The following is a 23645-nucleotide window of genomic DNA, read 5'->3' as shown; positions in this document are numbered from 1 at the left end:
ACAGTAATCAATGACACAAAATGTAAAACAAACCCGTAAGTACAGTGGAAAGAAAATACTTGCTGCCAAGCCCAGCATAGAAGGATAAAATACATACTTTCTCATGCTTCTTCATGAAGTTGGTCTTTTTAATTTTCCCATGATGCTGCAAGCAACAGACAAGAGCAAAGGTAATTAAAATACTCAAAAAGAATGTATACACTACAAATGGTAATATGTTACTCTAGGTCTACTTCTTTACTACACTTCCAGTATTTGCCTCTGATGTCACGATGAATGATTCTTACTATAAGCCCTAAAATTACACTTGCCTAGCTTCTTGCTTCACCTTGTCCCAAGTGGTGCAAAGCCAAAACACAACATGCTAATATTTTTTGGTGATATGCATAAGTTGTTTTTTTTTTAATCTACTCAGGAACAGATGAACTAGTAAAAATTGGTTTATAATATGACTTCATGATACCATCCTCCTCATATCATCAATAATCTAATAAAAAAGACAGATGATGACTATCATAACCTTTAAAACTTATCCATATATAAAATCCACCAGAATTTTCACCTTTTATTGACCCTGTTTTAGAATTTGGATGGTACAAAAGTTGGCAGAATGACAACCAGGAATTTAATCAATACAATGTTAGTTCAAGGTTCTTGAGATAAATGACAAAAGGAAGGAAGAGGAGAGGGTAAAGGGATAGGGGCAGGTTTTGAAGAAATGCAATGTAATTAGAAGCTGCATAGTTTTATAGTTGCCTTAACAAGGGAAGGACTATTGAAAGAAAATAGTCAAGTGCTCTTAGATCTCAACTAAAAATGTGAGTGCAAGACAATGGCAGAAGTACAGTAAACAATGTTACAAAGGAGTGGGTTAAAAAAGAAAAAACCCAAAAGAGACATGAAGGATGAGGTGTAAGTGATGTAAGATGCGTGAAGAGGTGTAATAATTTTTAAACATAGTTAAGTGCTATTTCTCAAAATATCAACTGATGAGTTTTTCCTTCTTTCACAGCTCTGAGAAGTATACCTTATTAGTATACCTTATAAGCATGCTCAATGAATCAGGGAAAAAATAACTCAATCACTTCAATGAAAAAATAATTACTTTACTTTAAATCTTGTACTTAGTATTTGTGGTCCTCAATACTCAACCCTGTCACAATTATCTAATAAATGTGTCTTTTCTTGCCTGACTTCTGAAGAGCTACATAGTAGTCAGGGCTTAAGTTCAATTCACAAGATTTGCCTGATTTAAGGGAACAGCTAATTCAGCTAATACATATCAAACACAATTAGAGAGAGCAAAGAAATAATTTTATAATGCATTTTTGAAACTGACTGCAGTGATAACCATGACCTTTCAGAGAAAGTGATCCAGCCTGAGGTTACACAGCATGCTTTAGATAAATCACAACAAATTGCATTCATGCATTTTACAGTTTATGCTGGGATCTCCATATGGTATATATGGTATAGTATTTCTGTTCAAGCACAAAATCTCATGAAATTCAGAATTAATTTTCAATTAGCTTTTAACTGAAAAGTTTTCTATAAAGACTTCTGTTTTTTATAAAGACTTCCTATATACATATTCCTAGTCTTTCTTGTTTTAAAGACTTCCAAACCAGCTTCGTATTTTTCTCTGCATCTACTACAAAGCTCTTGAATTTTCACATAACCAATAGCAGTGGTGCCAATTATCACTTCCCTGCTCTGTCAGGCTCTAAGCATTCCAGGCTGCCCCAAACTGTGACTTTACTTTTAACTGTAGTATAGCCTAGTATCTATTGAGTAGTGCAGATGAGCAACTCAAAAAGCATTCTTTTGTTTGCATTCCTTTTGCTTCTTTTAGTCCTCAGTTAAATCACCCCAGAAGATACTTTTCTGTAATCTCATTACAAACCTGATAAAAATCATATTCTATTTCTACTGTTCACATGACTCAAAAAAATACTCAGCTTGAAACCCTCTCGAAAGTGTTGGTTTTGTTGGGCTTTGAGATGCAGCTATTTCTGAAGTTCAAATTTAGATCTGACGAAGGGCAGATACCATATGACTCGCAGGAAATATGGTGACTTCTGCTTCATGAGGTCTTGGAAAAAAATACCTAATAGCAATGACAGAAACACCTTCCTGGCTCCTACTTCAAAACCCTTAGAAATTCATGTTTATTGTACAGAAGTTTAATACAGTTCATGTTCAAGAGTGGAAATTTACCCAGAGATACTACAAAAGGAGAAAGGAAAGTTGAAAAGGTTGTTCAGTGAACGCAAGGAAGATGTGGCACATTTTTGTAACATGCTCTACAGACTTGACTATTGCATGCTTTCCCATTTCTGTGTAGAAACATTTCTTCAGCAAAAAAATCTCTAACGAAGAAAATGCTCCAGCCAAGTGCAAAGGACAAGGTTTGCCCATAAAGAAAATTTGCCTATCTACACTTACAAAAAGTAACCCTTCACTCAGGAAGGGACTAAATAGAAGGGTGAAAACACCTATAGCTTTCAGTAAGATCACACCAGAGTTTAAACTGAAAATCTACTAACATTTAATCACTAGAAACTGCAGTAACTTCTCAAAATGTGTATCTATGATTTTTTTTTAAGAGTGAGTAATATTTTTACAAATTTGTCTTGCCCTCATTTTCATCCATCACGAATGCCATACTATACACACATGCATACATCAATACATACTGTAATAGCTGTTAAAATGCATAGAAAGCCCAACTGCCTGATCACTTTTCTGATATCTGCCTTCCCACCTACATTTTGTCAAATAACTCAAAATGAAGCAATGAGGCAGCCTTGAGGAGCCTGAAGATCCTGGTCAGGAAGAGACATACAACGACAACAACTACCATCAATGGCACCACAGCACTTGCCTACAGTATGACCACAACTTAGCTCACAGGAGGAAAAAAAAGAAGAAAAAGACTCATCAGCATGTACAGGGCAAGAACTTACATAAAATAATGATTAGCCCAGGAGCTGGTAGTAATGATTCTCATCCTAAAACATGCATTACCACAATTTAAACACAACACATATACCAGCTAATGTAACCACATCTCTTCCAAAAGTAACTGCTTGTATGTTTCTGTTTCAAAAACTTAGAACTCTATAAAAAACCTAAGAGTGCACTAGTAAAGGCTAAGGCAGTTTTGATTTGTACCTTACTCTGGAAATTGAAGTGTGGCTTATAATTAAGGACACTGTGATCACTCCACGAAAATCTTTTCAGAACAAAGCTATATCAACATAGAAAAGCAAAGTACAGTGCTCATGCTATAACAACTCTATGCATAATTTGACATGAAGAATCTGGGTTTATTAGACATTCAAATATCTAATGACATTCAAATGATCAAGTGATCATTACTAATCACAGTATGGGATTTATAGAATCAAATCAAATGAAGAACACACAGAAACAGACCTCAAAAAATAGTTGAAGAGTTTTAAACCATGAAATTCAGTATGCAGGAACCCTGTTAACAGCACTAAGAAATTAATTTTGTTACCTTAAGAAAAAATCTTTTATCTGTCCTAACAGGATTGTAGGAGGCAAGGTAGGCAGCTATTAGAAGAAATTTTGAGTAATAAGGAAGTTCCACATGGGTATGTGCAGAAAGTCCTATAAAATAAACAAACAATTCACAAGTTAACCAAAACCCAGCCTGAACATCCACAAACTTCAAATTAAACTTCCCTGCATTCATTTTCTTTTCCTTCTCTCCTCATCTAGTGCCATTACTAAGTAAATATTACTTTCTCAGCCCTATTATCACAGAAGAAAACTCAGGTAAGGGCCAAGGAGCACAGAACAAAGCTAACATTCTGAAACCTTTTCAGACTCTCAGCAACTGTACTTGAAGCATAAGAGATTCATAAATCTTCCAGAAAAAAGATATAAATAATTCCAGGCTACTTTCATTTAAGGGAATTTTCCTGACAAACAAGGCAGATTAAGGGATATGTTTAAATACAATGGCAATTTTTTTCAAGATTCAACCTTTAGACTCCTCTAGACCACCAAACAGCTTGTCCAGGAACAAGGTTGGCATGGTGAAGAAAGCAGCAGTGCTGCACTTCCGATAAACAGTTTATCTGTGATCAATGATTTCTAGCCACTGTTCTACTTCCTACAGAAAATGCTTTAAAAATTCTAAACTTCATCCAGTTGACTCTGCCTCCTTGTATACATGTATACTTAATTAAGGTTAAACACACATGTAAAACCCACAAGAACTACAGTCTAGTGAATATTTGCTTCCCCTTTTTTTGAAGGGAACTCAAAAGTACTTTTACTTTGTAATTTTTATCCTTACAGTCCTCTGCTCGTTTTACATGCTTATGCATAAGAATAGGATCAAACCACCCTTCATTAGCTAGTTAATTACAGAAACCATTAAAGGGTCTCTCTCATGCCCTCTTTGCTTAGTTTTTATTTCAGTTTCTTGTTCTGTGAAGCACCTGTATCCTTATGCTTTAATCCACAAATATCAGCAAATAAAGATCAAAGAATTAAACATGTTTAAAAGTTATGATTTGGGGTCCACAGTGTAAGGAAAAGCGTCCTAGATGACTGCTAGTAATGATTTCCTCTCATGTAAGCATAAAAGGAGAGCAGTTTTAGGTTCATTTATAATTAAGAGATTCTTGTACTGCATGCTATTTAGAAAATGCAACACCAGATAAACTCTTGCAGACAGACAATTTAGTTTAATACAAAAACATCTGGTTTTTCTCCATTCTTCTGGTCAGCCAATATTGCAGCACACAGTGAACTATTTCATGATTTACACCTTTATTAGGGTTAGAATTTTATTTATTGGAAAAACTTCTTAAGTATGTTGCTATCAAATGCTGTTTTAAAAACATGACTTTTTTCCTACATCATACACTTATGAAAATACATTTAAAATTAAGTCTCCCTTCACAGGGTTGTCAGATGCCAAATAGTTCAAGACCATCCGGGAGAGAGTTTAATAAGAACACTTTGAATCAAACTCTTTTGGTCAAAAATATTGAAAATTCACCAATCATAAGCCAAACACAGGAAACAGTCTGATGATTGCATTTATCTCAAGGAATTGTCATGACAAACAGTAGAAAAAAAAAGTTCCCTAAATACAAACTGGTCAAAAGACCATGACCAACTGACATCACTAGGAAAATATTTCAGTATTCCTTCCTAAATTGTAAATGAAGGCCGAAAAGTACATTGAGATTCGACTTTCCAGCCTGTCTAAAGTATAAAACCAACAAAGCTCTACTTGTCCAAGGAAAGAACATGGAGAACACTTGCACTTCTGACATTTCTCTTTGCAAGAAATCTGGATGCCAATAGGTGTTTTGTTTAGGAATCTTCTAATTCAGTACAATACACCAGGTATAACATTCTTTTCTCCCCATTTGGACAATTCTACTAGCTGGCACACAGAGGTTTAGGCCATTCCTCAACCATTCTGACATAGGAAGTACTGATGTAAAGAAGACTGCTTTATCTGCAAAAGATATTAGGAAAGTTTACTCCCAATATTTATGATAGGGGAAAAATATTCCTTTGTAGAACACCTTCTCAAAGAACCATGATTACCCTGAATTGTAACTGAATATTAGCAGGTAGCTTTGTCTATGTGGTTTCATCCACGTGTTCTCAGATGACAATGACCAAGTCAAACCAAAAGCACATTTCACATTACAAGCCCCTACACAGTTACTGTGTTTGATACCTTTCAATTGCCCAGCCTCTCCACCATCATGCTGCAAACGCTCCCACTGTGAGCTGAAAGACAAATAAAGCAAATACATATATATGCAGTATTTGATAGTCTTTTAGAGAAAGCTACCTGCTTGGCATATTCTAATTTTGTGACACTGGCTAGGATACAGTTAGTGAGAGAATAATGAATACATGGTCTTACTGACTCGCACGTAAATTTTAATAATCTAAAGACTATGTATCTGCTTTAAAAAAAAGCAAAAAATTGCTAGATTAATTTCTTCCCATCCAACTACCATGAGTAAGCAAATATCCACAGCATTCCAAGTTTCAAGAATAATGCAGAATTGCATAAAAAGTAAAAACATTGATAGTTTTGATTCTTTTTAATCTGCTTAATAACTGTTCATGTTTGTGAGACGAATACTCTAATTACTCATAATGTAATTTTGAAGTCAATGGAAGATGGATTATATTGTCAGTGAAAAACGTTCCCAAGTAGTTTGGTGTTTTCCTAAACAATAGCAAAAAAATTCACTTCTAAACTTCCCTTAAGGAATGACATTGCTAGCAATTTCACATTTTGGATCATTTTGTATATCACAAGGGGATTACAAAAAGATAGGTTTGTTGAAGTAACTATTTTGGCTTGTTTTTTAAAGCTCCTCATGAACAGAGTTTATCAGCCATAAGCCATAAAACTTATAAAAACAGTGTAATGGGAGTTCAGGTAATACTTAAATTACAATGCATGACAGAACAAGTCATCAGTGAGTTAAGGTTTTATCCAATGTCTATTTTACAGGCAGAAAAAAAAGGTTAATCTTCCTTTCAGTTCAGACAGCATAAAAACCGATAGCAAAGTTCTATAGCTATAAATTACATGGTCAAGAAAGAAACAGAGTAATCATAGTTCTGTGGCCAGAAACACCGATATAGTGATTTTAATTCCTCAAGCATTTACTGGCACACAGAAGTAAATCTGTAAAACTGTGAGGCAGAAAGCTGGAATTTCTGATAGAAGTCAAGTCAAGCTCAAATTTATAATCAAAGAAAATTGTAGAGGGAAATTACTTATTTGGAAACAATTCACAAGCTATTTTCTATCATAATCTTTTATTACAACCTAATTAGAGTAGGCAATTACACAATATAAAAAGTCAGGAAGATCCCAAGTAGACTGTGTAATGAAGATCAATATTGAATATAAATATATATTTGAGCCAAACAGTAAAATGCTGCATTCTACAGTGAAGTCTAGCTTGAACAAAGCAAAATCAATTCTCTTTTTGAAGGAATGATCACATCTCTAGAACTAGCAAAGACTTCTACGACACACTCAGATTGTGACCAGAATACTCTATAGCCCCAATGACATTGAAAGGAAAGAAATCAGTATGTTTTTACCAAGATAAAGAAACCAAGCAATACTGAATGATCTCTCTTTACATAGTGTAACATCAATCACTCATCTTAAAGGTGGAGAACATTAAACCTAAGCCAGCTATTACCACTGTGAATAAACATCACTATCCTTTTTTCTAGCAGTCTGGCAGCTTACAAAATAAACAAGGAATCTAAAACAATACCAAGAACAATAGCCATTAATAGGACACCAGTTTTTAATGCTGTCAAAAATGAGAATTCCATGTAAGAAAAAACTTGCCCTTGGAAAAGAAAATAAGGAATGAGAAAGCACTGTCAGCAAACAAGCCTAGCTCTATCAAAGCTAAGAAACACAGATACTCAAAATCTGTAATGTCTCAAGAATTTTGAGGCTTGCAGACATCCTTGGTACAGTGAGTATCTGGTGAGCTAACACATACAGCAGTGTGTTTTAAACTGTGTATATTCTGGCGACGGATTCCCATGCTTGGTCGTTTCATACATTACAGAAAATGGATCTAGCATCAGTGTAAAGGAGAACAAAACCTGCTGCCACTGCTTTACTTATTGAAGCTACAAATACCACTTAGTCTAAATCTCCTCCTGAGATATGCTATTTCTAACATTGCATGGCAAGAAAGAAATGCACATTAAAGAAAAAAGATTACATCTAGCAAAAAAGAAACACTAGCCATGAAACACAGTGAGAGGAAAGTTGTTAAAAACAGCAACCTCAACAAAGCAAACAAGCCTATTTCCTCCAAATTACCTGGATATTTCCCGGAGATAAACAGTCTGCATTGCCTTCTTCAAATGAGGTTCAATATTTTTCCAGAGTTTGCGGGTGTCGCGTTCATTTGCTGCAGCAAGCCAGAATCAACTCTGTTAAACACTTAACTCATATAACACTAAAACTCATCCCTGACACCGGAACAGTCACAGGCATAACACAGTCTAATATCCTGACTCTGATATGCTCCTTTAGGATGATGCACCATCGCCATCCATTCAGCAAGCACATCCTGCCACACAAACCTGTTTCTCTGTTTTGAGAAACCTTTCCTCTTGGTTTTTTGCCTCTCTGAGCCTTGACAAAAAAATAACTTATCCCATTACTTTGTCAAAGTCCTGATGGTTGAGTGAGGAGAAAGATTTATAGGAAGAAGGAAAATTTTCAGGGTATTTCCATCTTTGTTTCCTAAAACATCACCATCAAATACCATGTATGGCTTCTGCTGCAAGTGCTAATGACTGGGTGCAACTGGAGTAGGCAATGCTGTTGTGTCTACAGCACAAGGATCAGAGCAAAGTCTTCACCAAAACCCACCAAACAGCACCTGCTCTCTCATACACCCACAAACTGAAGACACAGCCTTACCTTCCCCTCTGACCACTGGTTCACAGTATTTAGCAAAATTGAGTGCTGCCTAAAGAAAGCAAAAATGAAACATTAAAGTACTATCTATCTGATCCAGCTACAGAGTATAACTAGCATGCTAATTAATTCCTTTGCAAAGTCAACAAACCCTTTTAAGTCAATAATTATGCCACTTGCTTACAAACATTATACTGTCAAACACAGCACCATTTCTGTACTATAAAATGAAAACAGAAGTAATCTATCACAGGTTACACAGCTTTGAGCTCAGCAAGATCTGTTTATCATACTCGGTGGTTGCATTTTTTTTAAACTAACATAATAATTTATAATTATAAATGCAATAAAAATGTTTTCATGAACTTTTCTTACTTCCTTAATTTTCAGATAAAACTTTTCATTCCAGGAGAAGTTCAGCACACTTAAACACAAGCAGAATTATTTTTATATTTATTTGTTTAAAAAATATGCTAACATATTCCATATGCAAATGAAATCCTTTTGCCAGTGGTAAGACTAAAAGATTTTTGACAACACTATAATCTAGACTTTCTTCTAAAATCTTTAAATCAATATCACACAGAATTTTGTAAAATATCAATCCTCAGATTTCATTCTCTTTTTGTCCTACTGCACTTTAAATATGTATGCTAATAACTCAAAGTGTAACTTCCATATATAAAGCTAGTAAAATTCCAGAATGTATTATTAATAATTACACATAAGAGCATACACATTTAAGAGTCTGTATTAGACACTAAGGCATTCAGAAGCCTGCAATTCAGTTCTATGTGTCTGTCACTATCTTCTATGGAAGAGACTTGCCAACCACAAAAAGAACTTAGGGTGCAATCACGTAAGTGTTTTTATAGTGTTGCACAAGTAAATAGAGCATCTAAACCTATTGAAATTTTCATAAGCAGAGCTATTCAAGTACATATCTGCAAGAACTGTTAACCCTGGCGTCTGTTTCTGTCTCCAGCAATCTCATTTACATATAAAATCTGCATAGTTAACAGATAAGTTCAGCTGAAATTTAGCAGCATGTTCCTGAGGAAAACACAGGCACAACATTCAGATCATCTCTCGAGCACCAATTTCTTAACTGATCATGTCAAACTTGTAAAATTTTCTTGTAGTTAATTCAATAATAATTGGATTAAGATAATGCTTGTAATTGTTATTAAGCTTATACAAATGTCGCCATCAAGTAACTTAATTTTCTTCTATTAAGTTTGTTTACTATTACATTATGTGGTTAAAATGCCTTTTTCTAATCACTATCAATTTATTACCAGAAAACTACACAACACTGGAAGCCCTTTACAAGCACCAAAATATCTGCAACCTTTGTTATGGATTTCTAGGGCAACTACATTTTAGGCTAACACATTCTTAGAAGAGCAAATTTACACTAGATATAAGGAAGACATTTTTACTATGAAGGTGGTGAGACACTGAAACAGGCTGCCAGAGATGCTGTGGATGCCTCATCTCTGGAAGTTCTCAATGCCAGGCTGGATGAGGCTTTGAGCAACCTGAAAGCCTGGTCTAGTGGAAGGTGTCCCCACCCATGACAGGGGAGCTGGAACTAGACCCTTAAGGCCCCTTCCAACCCAATCATTCTATATAATCTCTAATTTTCCTTTGTCCATATTCAACAATAAATCTAGACTTTCAGAAAAACAATAAATCTAGACTTTCATTTGGCAAAAGACATCCCAAAACAAAACAGCAATTCTAAAGAAGCTCATCTCACCAGATGCCGAAGTTCTTTCAGGTCTCTACAGACCATGTAGAAGACACCAAGCAAAATATTGATATACGCAGCATAGAAATCTGCAGAATATTCTGGGGGATGATTCTGAGACAAGATCTTCTGCAGATGTCCTATTTAAACAAAAATAAATTTTGCTGTTTTCAAGACAACTTAATAAATCAACCACATTTGTAGAAAACAAACAATAACCATCACTAAATAAACACCAACAAAACCCACCAAAATCTACAAATATTTGAAGAACCAGCAAGTGTAATGGAATCAAAACATTACTTTGAGATGTTCTGGCAAGCAGAAAAAGACAAGACCTTTACAGGTTGTGGGAATACAGACTTCATTCCAGTAGCTATTACATATTCTGGGTTCTGTAAAAGGCACACTAATAAACCTGGAAAAAATTTTGGAATGTTCTTTGACAAAGTGTTATATAATCTCCAAAAAAGCAGATTAAAAGATTAGTTTACCTATGCTGTAATCTGGAAAATACATGGTGAATGGCTCAAAGCATCCCATGTTTGGACGGAATAGTTCCCACACTATTTCACTGAGCAGAACAACTGTCACATTTCTGTCAGTCTACACAGGGAATAGAAAAAACAGAATGAGAGAATGACAGGCAGAGAAATAACAAAAAAACTGTGCATGTTAGAGCATCAATGAGAAAAATTATTATTGTGACTTTTCTGTTTCACAAAAATCATTAAATTTACAGCTTATTTCTATACTAGTAATTTGCATTAAAGCTTCAGCTGGCCTAATCAAGCAGATCATACATTTGCAAATCTTTATAATTATATGATATTTCTCTCCAACCCCTGCCATTTCACTGACATGTAAGCCTTGTGGGGTGATACACAATACCAAGTAGATTCCACCCTAAAATTAAGAGAACATTTTACTTTAGTAATTAAACACAGACTTTCAGAGCAAAAAGAAGCAGCTAAAATGCAAAAAGGAAACAGTGCCTCTGGAACCAAGCTATCTATTACTTTATTTTAAAGGCAATCTGGTATTTAAAAACAAACACACAGACATCCCAAACCAAAAATGCATTATTACCTGTTTACTCTCCCAATGGTTTTACTAGTTAACAACAATGGAGCTGTTCATAGTAATGTATTTTTGTTTTATTGACAAAATACATGCTTCAGACTGGATGTTTGATCAATAGGTAACAAAACGCTTCATATTAAAAACAATACTGTTATATTTTGGTCACACTTCGAAATATTAGCTACTTAATATGAAGCTAAAACTATCTGTGAAGATGATGTGTCATTTCCCTTCTTTGCAAGGTTTTTGCAACTATACTAAAAATTCTGCCTAACAAAAGATGCTTTTAAATATGGTTACTCAAGAAAGACATTTGAAAACTATTAAGGAATCTCCATAAAACAAAAGAAAGGAACTTGATTGAACTGATTGATGGACTGTGTTGTGAATGACTTGAAAGAAATTTAAATGTCTATTCCCTTCCCTGAAATATAGTGAAAATCTTTTTTTACTTACTTTTCCCCTTTCTTGGTGAAGTGGCATCCACCCGTATTTTTTACTGTTTCTTCTTCATTTTTATGGAACATAAATATTTTTTTCCCTTTCAACAAGAAACTATCTTCTTGCATTTCTTTCAGTTGATTTCCTCTCCCAGAACTCCTAATGTTTCAGCTGACAGAAGTACTAAGATACACTCAGCTCACTTCTTTACTGATCATCCACTATGAAGAACTTCAGTACTTGCCACCACAATCCTCAGGGAAATCAAGCATGCATGACCTATTCTTCAGCAGTGACCCACCAGTGCCATGATATCCCTCCCTCCTACTAGTGGCATTCCTGGTGTATATAAGTCTTAATCTATGAGGTTTTGATCCCTGAACACCAATTACAGACCCAAGTTCACCTCCCTTCTCTGCAGAACAGGTTGTTTCTGCTTCAGGAGAAGCCTAGTCCAGAACATGAGCAGAACAGACAAAAAGACAGAAAATGCACCAGCTGTCAGGAATAAGAACACAGCTGTGAATCAGTCTTCATTCAGTAGAGAAATCAATGTGACCAGAAGATTAAGAGCGCTACACAAAAGCTTTGCGATAACAAGCATAATTTCAGCTATTTACATGCTCAGATATTTCAAAGTACCAGGAACTTACGGTTTTGTCTTCAGTTTCTTTTCAGGGAATGTACCATTTTTGCTTATTTCAAGGCAAAAGTTTTGATGCTTCAGAAGTGAGAAAGGCAAGCACACTGTGGTTTACTCCAATCAGAAATTTACTGAGGCACAGTTCCAGGAGAAGTGTGAGAAAACTCTCCAGCAAGTCAAAGCACATTCACAGCTGCTGAGCTGTGCAGCTCCAGCCAAATTAAACAGCTGGTAGTCTCTTGAAAATTTCCTTCTTAAAAAGACAAATAACCTAGAAAAGACAGCTATAAATCTGACATGAGGCTCCAAAGAGTCCACACATCAGACACTGTAAATAAGATACCATTAACCACAACTGAAAAAAAAAAAAAAAAGGGTCTAATAAAAATCTCCCAGTGTTTAAATTCTAGTTTGGTTTCTAGTTTTGACCACTATTTTGGGGGAGTGAGGCTTAAATTTTCAATTTTTCTCATCTAAAGAATCACTTATCTTGATCTGTGACCCTGGTGTACAGGGTGTACCACATATTCAGTTACTTTCAACAGGCAGGACACATATGATAATTTCTTTCCAGACACTCACCAACTCTTGAAGCCTAAGAAATGCTGGCAGGATGTTCGCTTCCATTTCCCTCAGCTGCTCTGCTCTATCCAGAACCTTTTAATAAAACAATGATATTATACAGACAAACTCAATTTCCACTCTCACATGGACTTAAAATTAATTCTTAGCTGCTGGAAACTGAATTGGAGAGATTATTGCTTCAAAAGTGCTTCCAGGAAGCCCAAGAAGCTCTTCATCTAAAAAAGAATACAATCTCTAGACAAGCAACATTCGCATGCCTTATGGCAAGAAGAATTATTATTTAAGTCCAGTCAGGAATATCACAACAAAGTCATGATATCTTTAACAACCACTGAAACCTCAATTTTTTCCCAAAATTCTTCTTATGTTTCAAATTTTCATGTAGTACAGTAGCAATGTAACTACATGCTTACTCTAGGAGAGTTGTCTTTTCCTACTATTATATGCTTTTTCAAAAACAAATAAGAGCTGGTATTCTGAATTTTGAGAGAAACTTTTTCTTGCCATCATTTGCAGCCTAGGAATTTACAGGATTTATTGTATGCAAACTTCACATAGCAGTAACAGATGCAGCATATGTACAGCTTAAACAAGAAACATCTTAATCAAGTAACATTTTAGAGTCTGAAGAATTAAAACAGAAGCATGAAGACATCCATGGTTACTCTTTGGTAAAAAAAATATGTATTTCCAGCATAACTAAAATCTTGAAAGAAATGAAAAAAGAGAACAGAAATAAATTTCTTTTGGCTTATTTACTACTTGCAATATAAATCTGAATTCTGAAGCTTGTTACTTCTTTAGAATTATTGCTCTTGAGATAAAAACGATAGGTCTGTAGAAAACTGTATTTTCTATCCTATTACATATCTTCTCTCCATCAAAATTTTACAACATCTATGATTTCTGTTGTCCACAATAAGGAAAAAAACTTTATGTGGACAACCAAACACTTTCTGAAAATATTATTTCAGAATCCCACCACACAAATCTGAAAGAACAATCTCTGCATCAATATCTCGCACGTTGTGAACTTGTTAAAAACTACAACATGTGATTTTATATTGATATCTGCATTTGCTTCATGTAATAAGTGACTCCAGGAATGAAGACTGCTTTACACTACAGACCAAAGGCTGGCTATGTATTTTTACTAATAAAACACTGCTTATTGGACCCAGCAACATACAGCTACCAAACACAAAGCTTTTAGGTGTTGACCTAAGCAGATTACATTTTTTAGTTAAATGGGAAACTATGGTTCCTACTTACAGCAGAAAAAATACACTGTGACCCTGGCTTGTTGAAAATGTCAAGTGGTTTATAGAAACAGCCTTCCCTCAGGTCTATAAATCTATGCCTTATTCTTTGGTGGGTGTCCATGTACACTTGCCACTCTTCAATTTTTTTTAAAAAGTCTATACTTCCTAAAACCAGCTGTTCACTTACATTAAACAAAGTAGCTTGATACTTCTGTAAAGTGCTAAATATTGTAAGTGTATGAATGACAACAAGTTATATCCACTCCAATTTTTCAGGTAGTTAAAATGAATAAATTCATTTTTCATAAGTAATCACAAATATTCAGCACCTATGCCTGGGTAAAGAGAAACATTTAGAATCTCTTGCTCAAATGTAAACATTTATCTTCATTTACTCTGAGTTAATTGAGCTGAAATATTACATTATTTACTACTGAAATGAAATTGAATAAGTCAGTATTGCCAGTTTATGTTACCAGCATGCTTGTCTTCCATCAGTCTCAATTTAAACCACTCTACAATAAATCCAGATTACATACGTTAATAAACACGAATTGGTTCCTCCCAATTCTGTCCCCATGCAGAATGTAACTGAAATACTAATTTAATACTTAATTCTTCCGAGGCAACAACTATTTTCATGATACAATTGAACCTCTGTAGTTATTTAAAGCTTTATTTTCTACAACCATTGTTCAAGAACTTTCTAATTTTATGAGTGATGCCAATTTTCACAGAACAGGTGAAGAATTCTTTGCTGATGTAGAATAGTTTTTAATCCAAATACTAATCTGAAAGTAAGAATTTACCACAAGAATTATTATGTGAAATACACTGAAGGTTATTAGAGATAAATTTTGTGCTTATGGAATTGCTGAAGAATGTTACTTTTGTGACAGTAAGCTAAACTACTTCTCTATTTATAACTTTTTGTCTGTTTTAAGTGTTGGTACACTATTTTCTTCATTCAATTTCTAAGAAGCATGTCCAATTTATTAACCTTGTGACCTGTAGGAAACAATGAGATAGTACTGTTTCCACTAAACATGATATGAAGGTTTTTAACTCAGTGGCAAAACATTTTTAAATGGGAATAAAACATACCCAACTACAGCTTGTGAAACAGGATGAAGAATGTTCAGTGTAACTATGAACTTCTTGTTTGACTGCAAAAAAACCCTAAAGCAGTATGGGCACACTGAGAGCTTAATGACCCTGAGTAATCACACTGCATGTTTCTCACAGCAATCAACCTTAACCATGTTCTTGTTTTCTTAATAATCAATTTCAAGACTTTAAAAAAAACCCTTCATTCCTACTGCTGACCTAAAATTTTAGTCACTATAATGTGCAGGTCCACACTATATATACATTTACACATCACTACTGCTACAAATTGTAAATGCTACTAATGCTTCCATACTGTCCTTTCATCAGACCTCTTGTATGACTGAAATTTGTTTCCATGTTCATCTCTCAACACAATAAATGCTGTTATAGTCTGCAATTTTTGACTCCTTTATGTAGTTAAGATTATCACAGTAAAAAACCCCAAAGACCTAAACCAAATCCTCGTGTTCTAGTATTACACTTACTAAATCGTTCCTGCAACCTAATTCTGATTACTCCTCTGCAATCTGCTGTTTATTCCACTTGAGCATATCACCACTTTTTTCACTGCAGTCCTTTTTTTCTCTCATCTTAATTTTAAAATTATAGGACCTGTTTCTGAGGGCCACAAGTGTAGCTGAAGATGTATGATCTCAAAAGCACTTTTACAGAGGAAATTATGCATTTTAGTTCCTTAATATTATCCTTAAGTTCTATTCTAGCAAACCAAGCCTTGTCATTTCCATTCTCCATATTCCCTTCTGCCCTATTCCTCACCTCTGCTTTCTCATTTGTGATGTTATTTCCACAAGGAAACAGATAAGCATGACTTACTAATAATAAAACAAATATAGGCTCTCTATATTTAAAGACTTTGTAACTGCATTACATTCTGAATTTAAATGTGTAAAATCTAAAACCAGGAAAAGTACAGAACCTCACCTAAAGCCTGTAAGCCAACAGAAAGAACCTGTCAACAGGTTCTGAATGAGGTCTGTGGAGAAATTTTGTGCAAACTGCTCTGTAAGGCACACATTTCACATACAAACCATCAATAGCCATTACCCACACCCTCTTAGCAGGAATGGGACTGGACATTAAAATGAAATTACTTACAATGTATAATGTTTGATCTTGAAGCTCCTGACTGTCCACAGCTTGTTTAAAGAGACGAACAAAGTCATTCAAAGTATCACAATGCACAGGAGAGGTCTGCTCTGTGCCAGACGAACAGCTTTGCAGCTGGATGAGAATTTCTTCTAGCAGAAGTCGTGATGTAAAGCATTCCACACAGTTCACAAACACATGAGGAAGCTGAAGAGAACAAGAAAAATTACACAACTGCTTTTGGCTTTTTCAGTGTAAATACTCCAGAAAGAGTTTTCTCTTCCATATGAAAAAAACAAAGAAACCATATCCTACCAGCAGAACATATTACAAGTAAGAACCAAAATAACTTGTTAAAAAAAAGATCAATTATGTACCTAATCAAAATATTATGTATAAATAAAAAGTGAAAAGAGAGATGATGAATCTTCAAATGGAAGTATACCTTTGAATTACGTTTAAACATTGAAGCACAATGCATCCTTTAACTATGTTGAGAAATTGTGAGCAATGGACAAAAAGAAAACCAAACAGCATTTAGCTCAAAGAAATTTAGACAACTGTAAGACATTACAGTATCATAAAATGGCTTATTACAAATTACAGTATCTAGAAAACACAGACATCTCAAAGAAAGTAATCTCCCCAGAACTACATTTTTTAAATTCAATGAACATTTTTTGCATTCAATGCACACAAATGATAAAGTGTAAGCTTCTCTATCAGACTCGTGTCATCAGCATGATTGTGCAGAACATTTTCAGAAAAACAGATCTTTCCAAGCAAACAGGGAGTGAAAAAAAACAGAGTATGAGATACATTATAAGTATCAATTTCATAATATTGAAAATCTACAGTCATTTGTTTTTAAATAGAATGCACCATAACCCATAAAACAATACCAGTAGTCAAACCTGCCTAAGGCAAAAAAAGGTAATTTTCTAGCAACCCTATTTTTATGACATAGCTTATCTGCACAACTCTATAATCTCTGCTAAGGCAGATGCTCTTTTTCATACTGAACATTAAAACCTCTGGAAAACATTAGTCACTGGGATGCAGGAATGTGGTTGTCTATTAAAAAAAAAAAAAAAAAAAAAAAGCAAGTACTTCATCCCAGTCTTCCTACTTAAAATATGATTCAGCAGATGCGAGGAAGTATGGGTACATGCTAGCAATCCACTCACACAGCATGTAATAAAAAGCTGTTCTATGGTTTTAAACACCATGAAAAGGAAAGGGCTACATCACCAAAAAGCAGCTATGTGCTTTCAAAGTGCTGCACTTCTATAGCAGAAGGAAAGTTGGGTGCCTCAGATGGGATTCGCACCACCACAGTACATACAGGAGACACCCAGACATGGCACAAGAAGCTCTGCAGAGAGAGCTGCTGCTCAAACCAGACACTTCCCAGGGCCTGGCCACACCTTTGGATATGGTGTGAGAGGTCAGCTCACTGCTGTGAGCAAGGCACCAAAGGCTGCTTGAAGGAAGAGGATCATAAACCCCTGCCCCTTCTCCTTCTGCAGATGAAACTCCTTTTAATGAAAGGAGTTCCTGCATAAAACCTGCAGATCAAATGATAAGCTCATTCTGGACAAGCCGAAAGTATCGGGGCTATAGAAACACACAAGTGGAAATTTATAGTTTAGGCATGTAGTTGGCACCTGTCACTGGATTTTAATCCCTGAATTTCATGACTGACGAAGACAGAGGTATTAACAGATCTAGACAGGAATTTCTGTAATGACACCCTACAATTTAGGAGGACAGTAAAACATGTTTTGGAAAAAAACTAAATCAAGGAATCAATGGAGCTACTTCAGGCTAAGTCATAGAGACAAGGTGAACAATATTTGCCTCCTTTTTTATCTTTTTTAAACTTTCTTAAAAAGGTTATTATGATTGATATCTCAGAATGCACAATTTCATTTTATCCTAAGTGATCTAGCAAGCAGAGTGATGCATTCATGACACAGTAAGTGGAGAAGAATCAGGAAGGCAGAAATGGTTGAGAAAACAAACCATTTTGAGAAAGTAGAGGCTATTTTTGAGGAGCCATGGTTATAAACTGTAAATTCAATATCCTTTGTGACCATTCCTACCTGTAAGGTAGTTAGAAGAGTTTGCATCACATATGTCTTTCCACTAGATGTGTGTCCATAGATAAAGATGCATGGAAAACTAAACTGCTGACGCTAAGGGAGGAAAAAAAAAGTTGTTATTGTTTCAATTCTTCTTCTTATCATTCAACAAATAAAAGATTTAACAATGAACTTTCCCCCCTGAAAGAAAAGTCACCTCCTAAATTGAGGCATTAAATATAAAATGCAGCAATTATTATGGAATCAACATATCAAGTTTTACGTTACATCTTTGCTGAAATGCTGGGGGGCAAGTTGCAAGAATCAAGTATCACATAACTGCCAGTGACACTGGTCTAACAAACAACAGAAACACACACACACAGAAAAGCAGTGAGCTCTTAATTCAATATAATTAACTAACTGAAACACGTGGCAAGCACAAATTGCAAGTCATACATTCTCCTAGCTTCTGCAAATTCTACGAATTGCCTTTCTTTTCATTAGGACCAAACAGCAAATAATTAAATGGTGTGAAGGAGGTGTAAACCTTGTTCTTCTTTCACAAGGTAATATTTGATGTATCTATTTAATGGTCCTAATGCTGTTCATTTCATATAGTTTTTTTAAGATGCAGGGAAAATAACTGAATTATTCTTTTTCTCCATTCTGAACAGGTTTTCACACAGGTGAAAATGAAAACAGGTTTTTGTGTTAATTTCTAAGAATTTTGTATATTGGCTTAAAAATTAATATAAAAAGACAACTGACACTTTTTATGAAAAAAATAAGTCAGTTTATCTGAAGTAAGAAACACTCTTGTGCACAACATGCAGATTTGAGTATCTCAACATTGATCAAGAATTGAAGTACCTATATTTAAGAAGAGTTGTCACTATGCTTGTAACATACATAAAATATGAATACTGTATTTTGATGTTATTATTATTAGTATCCATAATTAGAGACAGAAAACAGATACTAACTTCCAGTTTGTTACTGAATGTAAGCAGACATTCTTGTAAGCAAACTGCTTATAAGTTTGCAATTAAAAATCCTCATTACTTTTTACCACAGCTTTGTGAAGCAGTAACAGACTCTTTTATCAAGCCAGTGGTTTTTAACTCTTATGACCAGTCTCAAAACTACTATCAATCAGAACAATTTAATGTACTTAGAATTCAGACACTCGGATATTAGATTAACAGGTCAAAACCAAACAGAATTTCCACACTGACCAAAACCAAACAATTTCCACACTGACATTGAAAAAAATCACCCCATAACTTTAGGTCTAGGAGGAAGAGACTTACTCCCTGGTAATAACTGGCAAAGAGAGAATAGAGTTGTGACAAAATCAGAATTAAGAGAGACAAACACAAATAGCTCTAAGTTTGTTTAGGTCCTTCCAGCTGCAAGACATCTTTCAACCTTCCAATATACCAGAACCTGCTGCCAAACACTAATGTTAAAGATGGTTAAACTTCAACAAAGAGGCAACCAAAGCACATTCACAGTGACATCACAAAAATACCCTTAAATTTTTTATTCTCTTCCCTGAGGCAGCGGAATGCCTTTGTTCTAGTCAAACATAGAATACAAGAGCACTACCTCGCCAAATATTGACAGCAACGTGGACACCTGGGATTCTCGACAAGGCACTAAACTTTCCAAGTGAAGCAGGTCAGCTGCTGGGTACGCTGGATGTTCAAGATTAGGCATTTTGTTAGTCCTGTAGTTAGTCACCTAAATATGCATGTCCTTTCTGAGGTGCAGAGACAAGAAAAATCTGGAAAATAAAAAGTTTTTGTTATCACTTGCATCTATACACATAAAAGGAATCTATAGAAAATCTAAACAGACATTCTAGCTCAAGAAAAGCATGTAACTATCATAGACTTAAAAGACTTGGTAAAATTGGACTTAACTACATAAGGAGTTAATTGGACTTAACTACATAACTATATAGACATTTCCACACCAGACAAAATAAAAAAAAACCAAATCAAAATATAAAGGTATACAGGATATGAGCAAATCAGTACAGTTTAGTTAACTGAGGAATTACACATTTAATTCTGATTTTATATACACTTAAAATTAGCAAGAAAATAAAAATGAGTAGCTTAGTCATAGATGATCACCTCCCTGAGCAGGGATGATGATCAGGAAGGTGATCATCAAACAACAGGAAAAGAGGTAGGACATAAGGAAAGATAAGGATGACAAAGTAATAGATCTCTGGCTGCTAACAGGAATGCTAACCCCATCTTGGAAGGAGCACAGGCATATAAAGAAAATCCAGTTGATGGTAAAGACTGGAAATACTCTTTAAAAATAGTAGGAGTCCAAACCAGTTACATAAAACTAATATTAATGGCAATTTACCTTTTAGACAAGGACTAGATAAAGAAAAACAAAGGTCTTGATTGCTCTAACACTGGGAAGGTTGGATTTCAGTGACAGAACACAAAACAACACCTCAACAATATTCTCTGCACTTCTAAAACTGCTGGAAAGATGGTACTTTTACCTGTTGTGATACAGACAACATGCAGAGAGAACTGAACCTCAACAGCTGGTTTCTGACTTTGTCAAACACAACACAACAATCAAAAAGAAAGCTTGGAAATTTCATTAAGGCAATAAAGATATCAAGTGACAGGATTATCTATATGTTATCAAGACAAAGACAATAAAACAAAGCACTCCCAACTGTTTTAAATGTAAGTATTTACAGGCATATATATTATGCTGGCTATAAGTACAACAACACAGGAAAAAAGATTAGGTTAGCAGAAGGAAATCAGAAAGAGCAAGGTAAAGGGAAAACCAACTTTTCTGAAGGGAAAATGCAGTAGTGGATTGCACTACAAGGAGGTTTGTAAATATAAATGTATTTATGGAAATACCTTAAAATAGAGTTCCTTTTGGGACAAATCTCTGGTCAGTATTTCCATAAATTTATTTGAGAAAATACATTTTCTTTTATTTTTACACTTTGCCTTCAGTGTTTTCTAAAGTAAAAGCTGGGATTGTAGAATCATCAACAGAAAAATAAATGGAATTAATGAGGAAAAAAATTATATCACTGATGATATAACTAACTTAGTACTTATATTACACCTACTTTAAAGTAATCACATCACATATAAGGACTACAGTTAGATATCAAGAAACTAAGTCAGAAGTAACCTGAAAAATATGAAAATATGAAAATATGTTTATTTATAAGTCAATCGCATACTAAGTATGGAAAGTCAAAGTAATGCTGTTGTTAGGGGCAAAAAAACCCCACAATCATATGTATCAAGCAAACTATTTCCTATACACAGAATTATACAAAGAGCCTTGGTGTATTTTACCAGCTTTGAATGAGTCTGTGCATCTTTCCACCATACCTATTCAGGTATCCATTCAAAATGGAATGAAGAAGCAAAAATCCAAATAGCTTGATTAAGTTAAAAAATTAGCTAGTTATTTCAAGGACGAAAAGAAAAAAACTATGGCAGGAGCCTCTAAAACCCAGGACAAACAAGTGGGGGAAAAGTACTAGAAAAGGCTGAAAACCTTGTGTAAATTTAAGAAAAAAAAAAAAAAAAAACAAAACCACAAAAAACAGCCCTTTTGCTCCACTGGCTACATAAGAACAGGGCTTGACTGTGTCCTAAACGCATCTGAAGCACTCCACAAAGCACTTCAGTTTTTCAAGGCCACTCCCAGGCAAACTTCCCTCCGACCGCACCGTATCTGCCAGCCCCGCCTGCTTCTCGCACACCCTGCAAATAGCAACTTCCACCACACACATTTCAGCCCGCGAAATAAAACCTACATCTCTACCGGCTATACGTAGGTGTCTCAATCTCCAACAGCACCCCATTCATGTGCTCACGATAAAGGATGCCTAGAGCAACGAGTTCACGAAATAATTAATTTAGATTAAATGGTAATGATAACAGAAGGTAAGTATCGGCCAAAGCTTGAATTCAGGGTGTTCCAGCCCGGGGAAGGTGTAGGTATGACACTAACCAGACCAGGAAGGTGCCAAAATCACTTTTCAGCTGAGACCTGAGACCTCTTCACAGCTAAGAAGAGCACAAGTTAAACTTCACGGCGGGACTTCATGATTTACTAGGATTTCTCTCAACTCACTGGTCCTAACATACCTACAGCTGGCAGCCTTTCCACACTCTAACACAAAAATAACATACAAAAATGACTGAATTTAAGAGATTAGCACGGTTCTGCGTCCCCTCAGGCCCCACAAGCCCCCCGGCCAGCACGGGCGTGCCGTGGCTCAGGGGGAATGCCGACCCCCGGCCTCCATTAGCGCGGGCTCCTTCCGCCACGCCTGCGAGGCTGAGGGTGCTCCCGGCCTAAGGGCCGGCTCAGCCTGATGCGGGTTTCGCTCCCGCACCGATTCCTACCGAGAAAGCGGAACAGAAGCAGGTCTGCCCCTTCTGCTCCTCACGGCACTCCTGCCTCCCTTCCTTCCTTCCCGCCCAGCCCGGCTCCTCTCACCGGCTCCTCACTCGCTCCCGCCGCCGCCGCGCGCCGCTGCCCAGCGCCTCGGCCCGCGCGCATGCGCCGTGGCCACGCGGGCCCGCCTGGGGCGGGGCGGCCGTGAGGGGAATGCGCCGCTTACCCCGCCGCGTGTTCCACAGGATATCCCATTTATCCTCCTGGGAAAGCCGCTGGGGCACTCTGCCGCTTCCCCCGCCGGGTGTCCCACGGGATATCCCGTGTTATCCTCCTGGGAGAGTCTCTGGGGCACTCTGCCGCTTCCCCCGCTGGGTGTCCCACGGGATATCCCGTGTTATCCCCCTGGGAGAGCCGCTGGGGCACCCTGCCGCTTCCCCCGCTGGGTTTATCCCCCTGGGAAAGCCGCTGGGGCACCCTGCCGCTTCCCCCGCCGGGTGTCCCACGCGATATCTATCCCGTGTTATCCCCCTGGGAAAGCCGCTGGGGCACCCTGCCGCTTCCCCCGCTGGGTGTCCCACGGGATATCCCGTGTTATCCCCCTGGGAGAGCCGCTGGGGCACTCTGCCGCTTCCCCCGCCGGGTGTCCCACGCGATATCTATCCCGTGT

General features: G+C 36.3%; 1 protein-coding gene across 1 annotated transcript in view; it reads right to left on the bottom strand.

Moving 5' to 3' along the window:
• Positions 1 to 23135, bottom strand: part of ORC5 (origin recognition complex subunit 5) — a 62914-nt gene extending 39779 nt beyond the window's left edge. Inside the window, exons 1-12 of the mRNA XM_021534697.3 lie at positions 23078 to 23135; positions 20168 to 20345; positions 18578 to 18670; positions 16482 to 16679; positions 12991 to 13065; positions 10736 to 10847; positions 10251 to 10381; positions 8492 to 8540; positions 7883 to 7973; positions 5738 to 5790; positions 3524 to 3636; positions 98 to 145 (exon numbers count right to left, since the gene is read on the bottom strand). Coding sequence (XP_021390372.2) covers positions 98 to 145; positions 3524 to 3636; positions 5738 to 5790; positions 7883 to 7973; positions 8492 to 8540; positions 10251 to 10381; positions 10736 to 10847; positions 12991 to 13065; positions 16482 to 16679; positions 18578 to 18670; positions 20168 to 20278 — 1074 coding nt within the window. The 5' untranslated portion in view covers positions 20279 to 20345; positions 23078 to 23135. The remainder of the gene's footprint in view (positions 1 to 97; positions 146 to 3523; positions 3637 to 5737; positions 5791 to 7882; positions 7974 to 8491; positions 8541 to 10250; positions 10382 to 10735; positions 10848 to 12990; positions 13066 to 16481; positions 16680 to 18577; positions 18671 to 20167; positions 20346 to 23077) is intronic.
• Positions 23136 to 23645: the final 510 nt, after the last annotated feature.

The sequence above is a fragment of the Lonchura striata genome, chromosome 5, assembly GCF_046129695.1.
Source record: "Lonchura striata isolate bLonStr1 chromosome 5, bLonStr1.mat, whole genome shotgun sequence".
Classification (NCBI taxonomy): Eukaryota; Metazoa; Chordata; class Aves; order Passeriformes; family Estrildidae; genus Lonchura; species Lonchura striata.
This window is presented reverse-complemented; position numbering and strand designations above follow the sequence as displayed.